The sequence below is a fragment of the Colius striatus genome, chromosome 6 (assembly GCF_028858725.1).
Source record: "Colius striatus isolate bColStr4 chromosome 6, bColStr4.1.hap1, whole genome shotgun sequence".
NCBI classification, from domain to species: domain Eukaryota; kingdom Metazoa; phylum Chordata; class Aves; order Coliiformes; family Coliidae; genus Colius; species Colius striatus.
Genome location: NC_084764.1, coordinates 4,575,511 through 4,589,298, shown reverse-complemented (window position 1 = coordinate 4,589,298; position 13,788 = coordinate 4,575,511). Strand labels below are relative to the sequence as shown.

At 52.0% G+C, this 13,788-nt stretch overlaps 1 protein-coding gene across 4 annotated transcripts in view; it reads left to right on the top strand.

The window, feature by feature from the left end:
* CREB3L1 (cAMP responsive element binding protein 3 like 1) overlaps positions 1 to 13,788 on the top strand; it is a 45,947-nt gene that overhangs the window by 22,445 nt on the left and 9,714 nt on the right. For 2 of the 4 annotated variants that reach the window (XM_061997965.1, XM_061997962.1), the window contains exons 2-7: positions 1,776 to 2,004; positions 6,588 to 6,748; positions 8,391 to 8,469; positions 9,540 to 9,700; positions 10,313 to 10,462; positions 11,228 to 11,286. In XM_061997965.1, the coding sequence (XP_061853949.1) occupies positions 1,776 to 2,004; positions 6,588 to 6,748; positions 8,391 to 8,469; positions 9,540 to 9,700; positions 10,313 to 10,462; positions 11,228 to 11,286 (839 nt within the window). The remainder of the gene's footprint in view (positions 1 to 1,775; positions 2,005 to 6,587; positions 6,749 to 8,390; positions 8,470 to 9,539; positions 9,701 to 10,312; positions 10,463 to 11,227; positions 11,287 to 13,788) is intronic. The other 2 variants (XM_061997963.1, XM_061997966.1) reach the window with 2 other exon arrangements.

The following is a 13,788-nucleotide window of genomic DNA, read 5'->3' as shown; positions in this document are numbered from 1 at the left end:
AAGTGGCTGGGTAGATTTTTATCAAGCTACCCTGCCAACTCTGCTTTTCAGTATGGGAACTTCAGCCCAGACATCCCAGGGATGGGATTTAGCGTGAGTGTAGCTTGTCCACCTGACCTGCATGTGCAGCGTTTGCCCTCCCAGGGGAGCCTGGGATGGTGGTGTGCCAGGACAAGTGGGAAGGAAGTGAGGAAAGCTTGTGTCAGGCAGAATTCAGGAGACAGGGACACCCCCCCACACACCACTTCCAGTATGCTCTTTCAGTTGAATGGCTGAGAGTGAAGGGCACTGGCACCTTGGAGATTGCTGCAGCTCACCATCTCCCTCAACCACTTGAGTGTGTGTCCATCCAGCTGGAGCCTACTTCACTCCCCAGCCTCACCCCAACCCTCTGACAGCCAGCATCATGTTGACAGAGTGATATTGAGCTCAGGAAAAACAAATAGACCTTCCTGTAGGAGCAGGAACCTGCAGGCTCCAGCATCCGGGGTCCTCTGTCCAACTCCTCCCCTACTCCTAGCGCTGGGGAGAGAAAGAACTGCACACACCCCGGGGCTTCTCTAGGAGTCAGGCTCTTCCTTGAGCTCAGCTCTCACACTGCAATTCCTTGGCATTCGTGTCTCCACTCTAGGACCTGCATGCTCTCTCCCACTCTCTCTTATCCGTACCCTGTTGCTCTTGATATTTCAATATGCCACTTTCAATGCCTCTCTGCCCACCCAGGTGCTTTTCCAGGCTGGGAGGGGGCGGTGGGTAGGGGGCCGGCCCCAGACTGACTCTGCTGAGCTCTCTCCAGTTCATTTAAGTTACACAGTTCCGTCTGTGTAATACAGTCACTTGAATGTATCTGTCTTTTCTTTCCTCTCCCCGAGCCAGAAGCCTCCATCTGCCAACAAATGGGATAATTTTTCAGCTGGTGTTTGGCAACCATCATTTTTCTCCCTGCCCAACCAGTGCTTTGTTGTAGCAAATGGAAAAGTTAGTGATTTGACTTCTGAATAGGAGGATATGCCTCAAAGGAAACAGGTTCCCTATAGCATCAGGAGCCCAGCTCTGCAGCAGTGAGGGCCAGATCTACTGACTGTTGCTGGAATGATTAGTGGGATGATTGTTTGTTGTTAACAGCCCATCTGTAGTGTTTAAACTTCATCGGGGAGCCGAATTTCACAGGCATTATCTGGCTGGGGGACAGCTTCATATGGTCCACAGAGGGGCTGTGAAATCCCAGAGGAAATGAAATACAACAGGGGGCCTTCCTGTTATGTTGATCCAACTGATCTTTTTTTTTCTCTGATAGAAATCAGCAGCTGGGTTGATGTACTCAGGGGCACGAGAGTGCCTGTTGCTGCTGGCAGAGAACATAAAGTGTCTGTCACCGAGGACAGGTGCTGAAGACAGTGATTTTCTGCCACTCTCTCATTTTGTCATCACAGGGATTTCTTGCCTTGTGCTCTGTTTGGCTCGTTGTCACAGTGAGGTGATGCTAGGGAGTGGAAGATAGGTACCCGCAGAGGAAAGGGGAGAGGTGAGAATACAGAGGAGTTTCATGAGTGCTTGGGGCATAGATAAACAGGTGGAGAAGATTTACAGTGCCACGGCCCTTTCTGTCTTCCTTCAAGGTGTTTTTATCAAACTGATGTAGGCAAGGGATAGGAACTGCTTTTTCACATCCAAAAAGCGCTATTGCTGAGGTTTGGCTCTCAGTGCAGAGGAAAGGCTCTCAGTTCCCTCTTGGAGCTGACACTGACACTCTCTTTCCCTTTGTTTTTCCTCAGCACTTCTCAGAGAACTTGGATCACTTCCCTGACAACATGGAGGATTTCTCCAACGACCTCTTCAGCAGTTTCTTCGATGACCCAGTACTGGCTGAGAAGAACCCGCTGCTGGACATGGACCTGGATCCACCCACTCCAGGCATCCAGGCAGAGCACAGCTACTCCCTCAGTGGAGACTCTGCTCCCCAGAGTCCCCTCGTGCCTGTCAAGACTGAAGATAACACTAACGGTGAGCACGAGACCTGCACACTGCACAGCTTCAGAGACAGCAGTTAGCAGAGGCTCTGGCTGGCTTCCATATAGAAGGACAAACTGGCTGCTCCTTGGGCTTACACACAGCTAATCCGGGGTAGAATTGGATCTGCCATTGTCAAATAGGGCCCATGTGGTTTTTTGTCCCTTCAGTTTGTGCTCTGACAGCCACATTGCTGTTTTTCTGGGCTAACTTCTCTCTGAGGATAACTGGTTGTGGGTCAGTGTGCTGCCAGCATCTGGCAGGCAATAGGCAATGCCTCTTTAGGACCCTGCAAGCCTGGGTGTGGATGCCCTAGATCCAGGTCTGTTTTGGCATCAGGCAACAGGGTTTTGGCTTGAATATAGGAAGCATGAGTCTCTGGCTGCAACCAGTGCTGCTACATGTGGAAAGCTAAATGGCTTCTTTACCAGTAAATCTTTTAGCAGGAGACAGAGAGGAACAGTCATTTCAAAAACCTATTTTTAAAACAATTCATTTCAGGATAATTTATGATGGCTGGATATTTTTAGAGCCGTCCTTGCAGAGAGTCCTGTAATTTGTGGGACTGTGTGGGTGTCCCAACAGCTGATGGACACCAGGCTGCCTGAAAAAGCAGTGGCACAGGCTCAGTATACACAGAAGAAAGCCATTCCCATGGGTGAGACCTGACACAGAGGCTTCCCTCTCTTGGCCAGGAGTGATCCCATCTCTCTGGTAAGAAATGCCAAGGCATGAAGAGAGGAGCCGGTCTCTGCTGCCTCTTTGGTCCCTGCTAAGGGTGCAGCCACCAGTGCCACATTCCCTAGGGGCCACTCAGAGAGGTGCTGGGAGAGAGGCTCATGGCAAGCCAAGCAAGCTCTGCCTTCCTATCAAAAAAAGCTTTCCAGTTACATTTCTTTTTCCTTAGCTTTAACCCCAGTACAGGAAGGCACTCTGCCCAAACAGGCAACCGGGCAACTGACAAAAACAAACCAACATGAGCACATAAACACAGCTTTCTTTTGCTCCTGCAAATGAAAAGGCTTGGGAACGAGAGAAGTAAAAAAGCATGAGTTTGTGGAAAGCAGGGAAATTAAGTCTGCCTGCATGAAGGTGCCTCAGGGACTCTCTGAGACACTTGTCACCACTTCTGCTCCTCTCCTCTGTGTCTGGATGTGCCCCTGCTTCAGCTGCAGTGTCTCCAAGGCAAGACTGTGCCTCTGCTGAATGGAGAGTGACACTGATCCTGGGGCAGAGGCCAGCACAGGCTGCACAGCACATAATCCAGGACAGATCCTGATGGACCTGGCACTTGGTTTCTGAGAGTGCAGATCAGCTCCACACAGAGCTCATGTGGCAGGTATAGGGGTATCTCTGCACCCAGCCCTGCAGCGGGATAACTCAGCCCGTCTTTCCAGGGCTCTCTTGGCTCATCGTCGGATGTGACTCATATTCTACTGTAGCCCTGAGTCAGGTCCAGCATTTGCAACACTGTGCAGTCCTTTTGGCACAGCTCCATCCAGTCTCAGTCCTTTTAGACATTCACTTCAAATTAATTACCCAGGAATGGCTTTTCTTTAACGTTAAGCAAGCTCTGCTTGGTCTGCAGAGCTCCTCAGGAATGCCTGGGCTCTGTCTAGGCTTGGAGCTGGCTGAGGCTTGCTATTTATCAGCTCTCTCCCAGCTTTTCTGCACATTTCCAAAACACTTCCAAATCCTGCCCCTTCCCACATGGTTCCCACTAACATGGGTCAGCCAGGGCAAGCCACTGGGTGCATCGTGACCCTGCTTATCAGTGGAGTCTGCTTTCCAGATGGTCTGTGTGTACAGACTGGTTGCTCAGTACCAGCACTTGGTTCTGCAGGCCTGGATTTGATGCCTGGAGCAAGGGGTTATGCACATCAGTGGGTGCTGGACCAGCCTCGAGGTGCTTCTCTACAGGTCCTGCTTCATTACTGCTCTTTGCCTCACCTCCTCAAGCCAGGGCAGCTATGGACATCTCTCAGCCATACTTCTTCCTGTCATATACAGAGTATCTAGAGCACAGGATGAGCTTCGTGGCATGCCTCACCCACCGAAATAGAGTGAAATGTGCAGTGCTTACAGACCAGCCATCCCTCTGAAATCTCCTCTCAGGCAGCAGAGTTTAGATGTATCTACACAAAATGCTTCATCCTCAGTCCTTCATCGACCCTCTGATGGCTTATGGGTTTCTGATTCTGTAACTCAATCTCTCCCCAGATAAATCTCCAAGGGTGGGAAAGAGAGCAGGGTCAGAATGTAGACAGGAAATGGGAGGACAGCACATACTTGTTTGGGTGCCTGCTCCTTGGGCTGTCTGGACTGACAGCACTGGGGGCTGCTCTCTCACTAAGCCTGAACTGAGAGAGCCCTTGGTGGTCTGCTCCCTCGTGTCTGGTAAGTTGCTTCAGCAGCAGCCCTCACAGACAGACCTCTGAGGAAAAGAGAGATGCGGAGCTTTCCAACAGAAAGGGAAGATGAGGAAGATAAGGCTTAAAAACACAGTAAGGAGACTTCAGATCAGCCAGTAGGGAAAACCATCCCATAGTGGACATAGTGAAACAGTAAAAGGGATTTAAAAGGGGAAGCTGTGGGCTCTTCATCACTTTTCAGAGGGGTGAGATGTGTCTGAGACAGGTTAGTTGAACTTACCTAAAGCAGTGGGATAGACTGGAAGACGTCTCACAGCCCCTCACCTCTGTGGCAGGCTGCGATCAGGCAGAAGTCACTCCAGGTTTTCTGCATGCAAACACTTGTGGATATGTGACCCTTTGCCTCCTTCCATCAGAAGGGGCTTGTCTGCATACCAGGGCTACCTGGGACTTCCTCACCACCTGAGGTTTTGGTGTCCTGAGCAGAACAGAGAAAAGCCATTTGGGTCTGTGTTGTCAGTGCTGCCTGTGGTGGGGATGCTCTGGGAAGCCATCCAGCAGCACTGGGAACAGCACACAGCTGATGTGCACATGGAGCAGCCACAGGAACTCCTGTCTCTGCTTCAGGATGTCCAGACACACAGGTTGCTGGAAGGCATGTGCCTCTGCTAGAGAGGCCTATGTAGGTAGCAAAATAAGAGGTGCTAGATCAAAGGCAGGAAGACAAGGTATTCCACTGGCAAGGGCAAGTCTGTATTAACTGATACAATTCTTGCCCAAGCTTTAACACCACTGTGTCCAAGCAAAAGCCAGAGGCAGGATTCTTCCCTGTCTTTTCCTGAAGGCCACGGAGACTGAGTTGGGGAAAACACAATGTTTAAGTTTAGTTCACATGGCAGCTCCCACTTGAACAGCTGCTTGCTTGTACTCTTCTTTCTGCAAGCTTTTCTGGAGCTGAAGAAGGATGTTTCTCCCCCTCTCCTTTTGCCAGGATATCTTCTCGACCGAGACCTGTGCTGCAGAGCTGCTTGGAGCAGCAGGCAGCATCCCTGGGGCTGAGAGGGCTGGATGCAGAGAGCAGTGCAGAGAGCTCCTGGAGTGAGCCTGGCTGTGGCCTCATGCTGAGCCAACTGGGGCACTACCTGCTGACAGCATTTAGCAACAGCCTGTCCTGTGTCAAGCCGAATGCAGTCTGGTTGTCAGATAAAAAGGAAGGGATGAGCATTAGGGAGGAGGATGCAGGCTCCAGGCCAGCTCAGAGTAGCTTTTTGACAGGCTGAGGTATTTGAAGAGCAATGAGGGGACCAATACTTCAGGGCAGAGCCCAGGCAGCTCTCCTGCCTGGCAGGTTTCTTTCCCATCTGAGCAGCAGCTTACCCATCACTGCCTCAATCACAGCTCCTGGCATCTCTGCTTCCAGTGACGAGCCAGGCTCACACCCTGGCTGTGCCCACACAACTCCCTTCAGTTCTCCTCAAACACTCCTTTCCCTTGCTGCTGCTTCTGTCCCTGCCAGCAATGGCAGTAGGTCATGGCTGTAGGCAGCACGAGGCAGAGAAGGGAGCACCTCTCAGATGTGAGACTGAGGGGAATGGCTCTGGGAGCAGCCTCAAAAGCAGATGCCACACTGGACTTCTTTCCACACAGAAATGGACTCTCCTCCTCTCCTGTCACACAACAAAGCTCCAGTACTTGGCACAACATGGGTGGGTGGCCAAAGCACTGTCAGCCTTGCACTGTCACCCTGCCTGCCCTCTCTCCAGCTCTGGCACAGAGATGCTGCTATTCTTGGTAGCACACCTGGCTGCTCTGTGATGCTGCCCATGCTGCCTAGGGAGCAGCATCCTCCCTCTCCCTGAGCTCTAAATATAAATAAGCTGCAGAGGATGAGACTGAGACCTCAGTGGGAGCAGAAACCCTGCAGCTGTCCTCCAGCACTCAGGCTACAAGGGCAGAGCAGAGCCACCATCCCTCCAGCTCAGCTCCATCCTGTCTGCTCTCCTCACGCTGGGGGTCCCTTTCCTTTTGTCCTCTGTGTGGTGGGCCTGCACATGCTTGCGTGGTGACAGTGCTGAACTTGGCAAGGCAGCCTCTCCAGACAGGGGGAAGCTGTCTGCATTCTGCATGGCCTTTTATTTTTACAATTATTATTATTTCTTGTCCTGTTCTTGCTGGAGTTTGACTCTCACGTTGTGCATGTTTCAGAGCTGGAGAATGGAGTGTGGTCGCTGGGGCCCAAGCTCTGCTCCATCATGGTGAAACAGGAACAGAACCTGGCTCTAGATCTGCCTGAGTCCCAGCTAGCTGCCAGCTCCATACCAGTGCTGAACCTCAACCCTCTGCAGAGAATGCCAGTCCCTGAGGAGGTGAGCCCATCTAAGATCCATCGGGAAGCTGGGCTCTCACGCAGTGGCACCCCTGGTGATGTGGAACCGACCACATGACTGCTGGGTCCTGCCAAGTGATTTAGCCACTGGACAGGCAGGAGAAGGTGATACAAAGCATCATTTGTCATTCTCCTCTTGAAATGACAGTCAGAGGAGCAGCACTCCTGATGCTAGCTATAACTGTGTTGATTAGCAGTGAAGCTACAGGACAGCTTACCTTGCCAGAGAACGTGACGGAAGGAGGGTTTTCTCCAGCACAGGAGGCTTTACGAGTCCTGCTTAAATACAAGCACGATTCCTTGGCACAAAAGCCAAAGGCTTTCTGGCTTGCATGTGCTGGAGGCCTGTCCCCTCCAATCTGCCAGTATTTCTATAGCCACTTTTGGCTTATTTCCTTGTTTCAGAGGACAGTGTCAACACGATGCCACTGAGCCTACACCCTCCTGGTTACAGACCCCTGCTCTGCCACTGTCTTTTCAAACGGCCTCACGCTTTTCTCAGCTGCTCACTGGAAATGGGGGTCCCATGACAGGTCCTGCTTCCTTCTTCCTATGAAGCAGCAGAGTTATTATTTCTGAGAGACAAAAGGCCAAGACTTTGGGTCATCTCTAAGTTCTTAAGAAGTCTGCTTGTCTGAAAGAGGCTCATTTTACATCACATGGGTGTAAGTTGGGGGCTCAGTTCATCCAGCCTTCAGTCCAGCCATGTTGGATGGGAAGCTCTGGCCAGTCTCACCCAGACCTTGGCTATCTTGCAACTGCTCAGTAGATAACAGTAGAGCGAGCATCTCTGGGCTTCACTTCCCTTTCTCACTCACGCTGAGCATCTTCCCATTTAAACAACCATCCAAAACAAATGGGCACTTCCAGCCAAAACTGTGCACAAACTTCCTTCGTTATTTACACAGCTTGAACTTGCCGTGCCCTCCAAGCTCTGCTGTGTGTGCTCAGCAGCCCTACCATGGTGCTCTCTCAGCTGTGTTTACAGTCTGGAGGAGTCTGCAATGTGTCTGTTTAGTGTAAAAGCTCCCCGAGCCTATGGTGGGCTGAGGGCTGGTGAGCCAGGGAGCTGAGGGGCAACGTAGCCCAGATGGGAATAAATCTCCTCTTCATTTAACTCTCAGTCCCCTCTGATTGGAAACAGCTGCCCAGTGGCTGGTGAAAATCATGTGCACAGGTTTGTTCTGGTCTCATTTCTCTACAACCTCTACACTCTCATTTCTAATGAAGGCAGATCAAAGAGGGACTCCCCAAGGTAATGTACAGGGTGGTTTAAACTGCACTGTCTGGGCCTAGCAAGGGAAGAATTGCTGAGGATAAAAGTCATCTGCCTTTTGGAGGTACTCATTGCACTGCTTGGCAGCATATCCATCTGCCACTGCCCCTTCCTCTGCAAACACACACGTGTTTGCACTCTGTGAGCACAGCGACAGAATTCAGGGGGCTGATGCTTGGACTCTTGGTTTCTGTTATGTGTGGTGAGAGGCTGCTTTGGGGACAGAGCTGGGAGATAGAACAGGCCAGAGAGCAGGGGAGCAGCGGCTATGAACAGAACTGGTGAGAGCCCTTTGAGCAGGAGAGGTGGCAGCACCCAAGAGCTCTTTTCTGCTTCTCTTCCACAGACTCCCATAGAGATGACTCCAGCACCTGTGATCAAAGCTGAACCCAAAGAGGTGAACCGGTTTCTAAATGTACCTGCAGGTAAGGAGGTAGCATTTGCTGCTCAACTTACTGTATTACTCAGCTATAGATCATTACAGGGAGGGAAGACAACACCTGAGAGCAGGACTGTGCATACAAGGTAGTGCCAAGGTCTATAAATGAGAAGTCTCTGCAGTCTGGTATCAGTAGCACTGGGGCACAGAGCAACAGAGGAGATCGGTGTCTGGCCCAGCAGCCACGCACAGAATTGTTCAGACAGGGACTCCCAGGCAAAACAGGCTACTTCAGAGTTGGAAATATGGAAGAGTGCCTTTAAAATCCTCAGAGGGACTGTATAGTGTTATCCAAAAACAACCATCTGAAAGTCAGGAAATTCAGGATCCAGTTTAATTGGAAAGAAACCCAAGCATCTGAAAATGTGCCGATGCACAAAGGCAAGCACCGTAGGAACTCCCACTGCCTGGACAGACATTCCTTAGGCATATTCCCATCTCTGTCAAGGCCCCCAGGGCTCTCCAGTACAAAGTGGGGACAGTTTTCAAGTGCTCAGGAACCAACTGACTGACCAGAGGCCCTCTGGATCAAATGTGGAGGCAAGTGCGTGAGCCTTGCAGTGGTTTTTGGAGGAGCTCTTCTCTCACAGGGCTTCCTGCACTTGTGAACAGGCTAGAGAACAAAACATCACAGGCTTTGTACTCCATTTTGGTTGACACCAGAGTACCTTGTTGCTTTGTAAGTGCCTTCAGTGTCTTGGCAAAGTCCCTGCCGGCTCTCTGACTCCTGCAGTTCCTAGTTTAGCACATTTGAAATCAGCCACACCTCTGTCTTGGGCAGTGCTCAGACCAGCCTTGTTCTCAGATGCACTCCATCTTGTGAGACTCATCATCCTCTCCTTTCAGGGCATAAAAGACTGATTTTGAGTAACAGCTTGAGACCTGATTAGCACTGTACAATGCTGAATGGCTGCTTCTAAAAATTAAAAACCTTACATACCAAAAGCATTTCAGTCCTGTGTTATGTCAGTGCCTTTTCCCATTGCTGCTCAGGGCCCTGTGCCTGTACCAACAGGCTGACATGAGAGCCATTGACTTGATCTCCTTCTCTCTCAGTAGATGACCTGGTGCAGATGCCTCCAACTCCACCCAGCAGCCATGGCAGTGACAGTGACGGATCTCAGAGCCCCCGCTCGCTGCCTCCCTCCAGCCCAGCCCGACCTGCTGCTCGTTCCTCTACTGCCATCTCCTCCTCACCTCTCCTCACGGCACCACACGTAAGGAGACAGCAGGACATTGCTGGCACACAGGGCTCCTTGGTGCTCAGAGGGGCTCAGAGCCTTTCTGAGTCTTGTGTGGGGCATCCTGCTCCCATTAAGGTCTCTGAGCTGAAGTGCTCTGGCAAGGCAATGGGATGTCTTAGCACAGGGATGTGGGGACAGGGTGGTGCTCCCAGGAGTGAAGAGAGGCACAAGGAGTTTTGGAAAATGCCTACCAGGTGCTACCTTGCTTAAGCAAGTGCTCTCTTCCACCCCAGCTTTGGGAAGCAGCCTGTGCACTGGAGGACTTTCTGTTGATGGAAGAGAAAGGAGTAACTGAGAATTCCCATAACCAGACTGGGTTTTAACCATTGCCCAACAGTTCTTTGGTGGGGTCCTACAGTGCAAGTGTGTAGCCAGAATCACTGTGAAGGAGCAGATGCCCTCCCAAGTAAAAGAGGAAGGCAGATGCTGAGCTGTGCCCCCAGGATCAGGGCAAGAGCAGAAAAAGAGCACTGCCCTGCTCTTGCTACAATAGGTATTTGTTCTGAGAGTCTAGCAAGGCTTCAAGGAGGACCACTGAGCTAGCACTCCTTCCTGACACTGATGGCTGCTCTCTGTGTGTTTCAGAAGTTACAAGGGACCTCTGGCCCGCTGCTTTTAACTGAAGAGGAGAAACGCACCTTGATTGCTGAGGGCTACCCCATTCCTACCAAGCTGCCCCTCACCAAAGCAGAGGAGAAAGCACTGAAGAGGGTCAGGAGGAAAATCAAGAACAAGGTGAATGCAAAAAACACATTAACTGTGCAGTTTCCATGCTTCCAGAGCATCCTCAGCTATAGTTGCTCTCACCTCCTGAGCTGTGGTGCAGCTCAGAAAAGGTGGGATACCCTGCCTCTGGTACACTGACATGAGCCCCTCAACTCACAGAAATTGTGTTAGGGAGTATCTCAGGGAAGTGGCAGATCTGAGAAGTGTGGCTTCCAGCCCAGCTCCTGGGAGTGAGTGGCCTGGGATGGGGCCCACTAGCCAAAGGTGTCAATGATCAGATGAACTGTCCAGGTCAGGCCTTGCTGTGGGGTCAGGGAAATGAGAACCATGGCATGGTGCAGGGTGGGTGTTGCACAGAGCCCATCAGGCAGAGGCTGTGAGGCTTCAGACTGAGAGTAGAAAGCATCCCATGGGAGAAATGGTGAGACCCTGAGTTAGTCACCCAATGACTCAGAAGTGGCCTGAGGCACAATCTGCCCAGATGGCTACAGCATGTACCCATGTGAGTCAGGGGAGTTCAAAGCTCCTAAAGATGCTCTCAGCAGCGAGGGAGTCTGGCATATTGCAACAAATGGTGGTGACCTACAGGCCAAAGAAGCCTGAACACCTCCAGCATCCATCCCTCCTAGTTTGGGCCTAGAGACTGGAAGGAGACTCCCCCATTTACCTTTAGGGTGATGTGTGTGCAGGGAACAGAACAACATGAAGGAGCCACAAAGAAATACCTAGGGTCTTCTGATCCTGACTCGTGTCTGGTGGCTGTTCCCCTCACAGATCTCTGCTCAGGAGAGTCGCAGGAAGAAAAAAGAATATGTGGAGTGTCTAGAGAAAAAGTAAGTTTCTTCTTCTCAGCCTTCCCTTTGAAAAAGGAGCTCTGTCCATGCTCAGCCCTTTCCTTTCTGGTGCTTTTGTCTCTGAATTCCTCAAAGAGTATGATTCCTTGCAAGGCTGGCTGCACAAAAGTTTTGTTTGGGATCCTGCCCCTACTCCCCTCCTTCCTAGAAATCCTCTTGCAGGATAAAGATTGCTCTAGAAACCTTCCCAACTGCTTGGTTTGGCTGGTCCCCTGCAGAACACAGGCCATTTTGGCTGCCAGCAAGGTGGGATTTGGGGTAAGAGTCATGTTTCCCATTAGAAGTTGCTTCTGTTTAGTCTGTCCCATAAGCAGCAGGCCCTCTGAGGGCACTGGCCACAGCTTGTCCCCTCTCTTCCCAGGAGGGTGGACACACAGCACTTCATAGCACTAAAAGCCTTGCACTACAGTTACTCTCCACACTCCCTCACCTTCCACCATTCCCTGCATGAGCTTTGTTTTCCTCCTTTCAGCCCTGAGAGCCTGCCTGTGTGGCAAGCAGAAGCCTAAGGTGACATCACATGACACTGACAGGGTAGAAAATAAGTCTTCAGGGCCTGATCCTGTGAACTCTTCTGTACTAGCTGCCCCTGATGGGCCTTCCCAGGCAAAGAATAATGCCAAGATCCAAATGTAAATCGAACTTATATTTAAATGCCATCTTCTTCCTTGTTATTAACATAACCTGAGATCAGCAACACAGAAAAAAAACAACCCCCAAACCCACTTTAAATAACTCTTCTCCCTGATGCCATTTGTTTGTCTTCTCTAAGGGCACAGAAATGCTGAATAAAACTCAAGGCACCTTCAAGTTTTCACGCCCTTCCATAAGCAGCACCTCAGTGTGCACCTCAGTGTGTCCAGGCATGAGAGCACATCAACTCCAGCTTGTGTCCCATGTTGACACATAGATCATAGAATCACACAATCACAGAGTGGTGGGGGTTGGAAGGGAGCTCCAGAGCTCATCCAGCTAAAGCAGGTTCCCCTCCAGCAGGTCACACAGGAACGTGTCCAGGTGGGTTTGGGAACCTCCAGAGTAGGAGCCTCCACACCCTCCCTGGGCAGCCTGGGCCAGGGCTCCCTCACCTCAGCACCAAACAAGTTTCTCCTTGTGTCTGAGTGGAACTTTGTGTGTTCCAGCTCATGTCCATCACCCCTTGTCCTGTCACTGGAGACAACAGAAAAAATGTCACCCCATCCTCTTGACAAACACCTTTTAAATACTTGTGTCAATGAGATCCCCCCTCAATTTCATCCAGGCTGAACAGCCCCAGTTCCTGCAGCCTTTCCTGATAAGGAAGATGCTCCAGTCCCCTGATCATCTTGGTGTCCCTGCACTGGCCTCTCTCCAGCAGCTCCCTGTCCCTCTGGAGCTGGGGAGCCCAGAACTGGACACAGGGGTCCAGATAAGGCCTCAGCAGGGCAGAGCAGAGGGGGAGCAGAACCTCCCTCCACCTGCTGCCCACACTCTCCTTGATGCCCCCAGGCTGCCATTGGCTTCTTGCCCACGAGGGCACGTTGCTGGCTCATGGTCAGTTTGTGATCACCCAGCACTCCCAGGTCCCTCTCCTGGAGCTGCTCTCCAGCAGGTCACCCCCAGCCTGTGCTGCTGCAGGGGGTTGTTCCTCACCAGGTGCACTTGCCCCTGTTGAAGCTCATGAGGTTCCTCTCTGCCCAACTCTCAGCCTGTCCAGATCTGGCTGAATGGCAGCAGTGAGTGGCTTTAATTGCCTGAAGCAGCTCCCTCAGGCAGGGGCTGGGAGCTGCTGGGCTGGCTGGAGCAGCAGCCCGGGCCCTTGTGTGCCGGGGCCGTCCCCCTTCCCCCCGGCGAGCCGCGGTGCTGTGTGTGCTCAGCGCTTTGCTAACGCCAGTGCATTGCTGTGACAGATGGCTTTCAAACAATGCCAGGTTTCAATGGGAACCAAAAGCAGCATTCAGTGCATTTCTTTTTAATGGAACAAGGCTTTGGTCAACTTGGCTTTCTGCAAGAGTTGCTTTGTCAAAACTTGCCCTTGGGCCCTTCGCCGTTCATTTTGACACCTTAGCTGCGAGCCCAGTTTTCACACGGAACGCCTGCTTCGGGGGCCGGCCTGGAAAGCTCCAGCAGCAGCATCTGGCCGTGTCTCTGGGCTGCTTTCCTCTCCGGGCACGGAGACATTCCTTCCCCGTCCCAGCCGCAGCCGGACCCGCTTCCCGTCCGCGGCCGCCGGCTCTCTGCTGCCCTCCGGCGCCCGGCCGCCGCCCGCTCCCCACACAGCCGCGGCAGCTTCCGAGCGGGACAGCCTTGAATTTACCCGCCCCGTTCCTTTGCCGTGGGGTTGGAGGTGATGGAAATGCCTGTCCTGAGTTGACCTGCCTGTAACGGCGTGCTGCTGGCTCTCCCAAGCGCTCGGGACAGCCCCAGCTGGGAATGTCACACCTGCCATCGGGGCTGGCTGCAGCCAGATGTTTCCTGGCCCATCTGGCTCCAGGACCACAT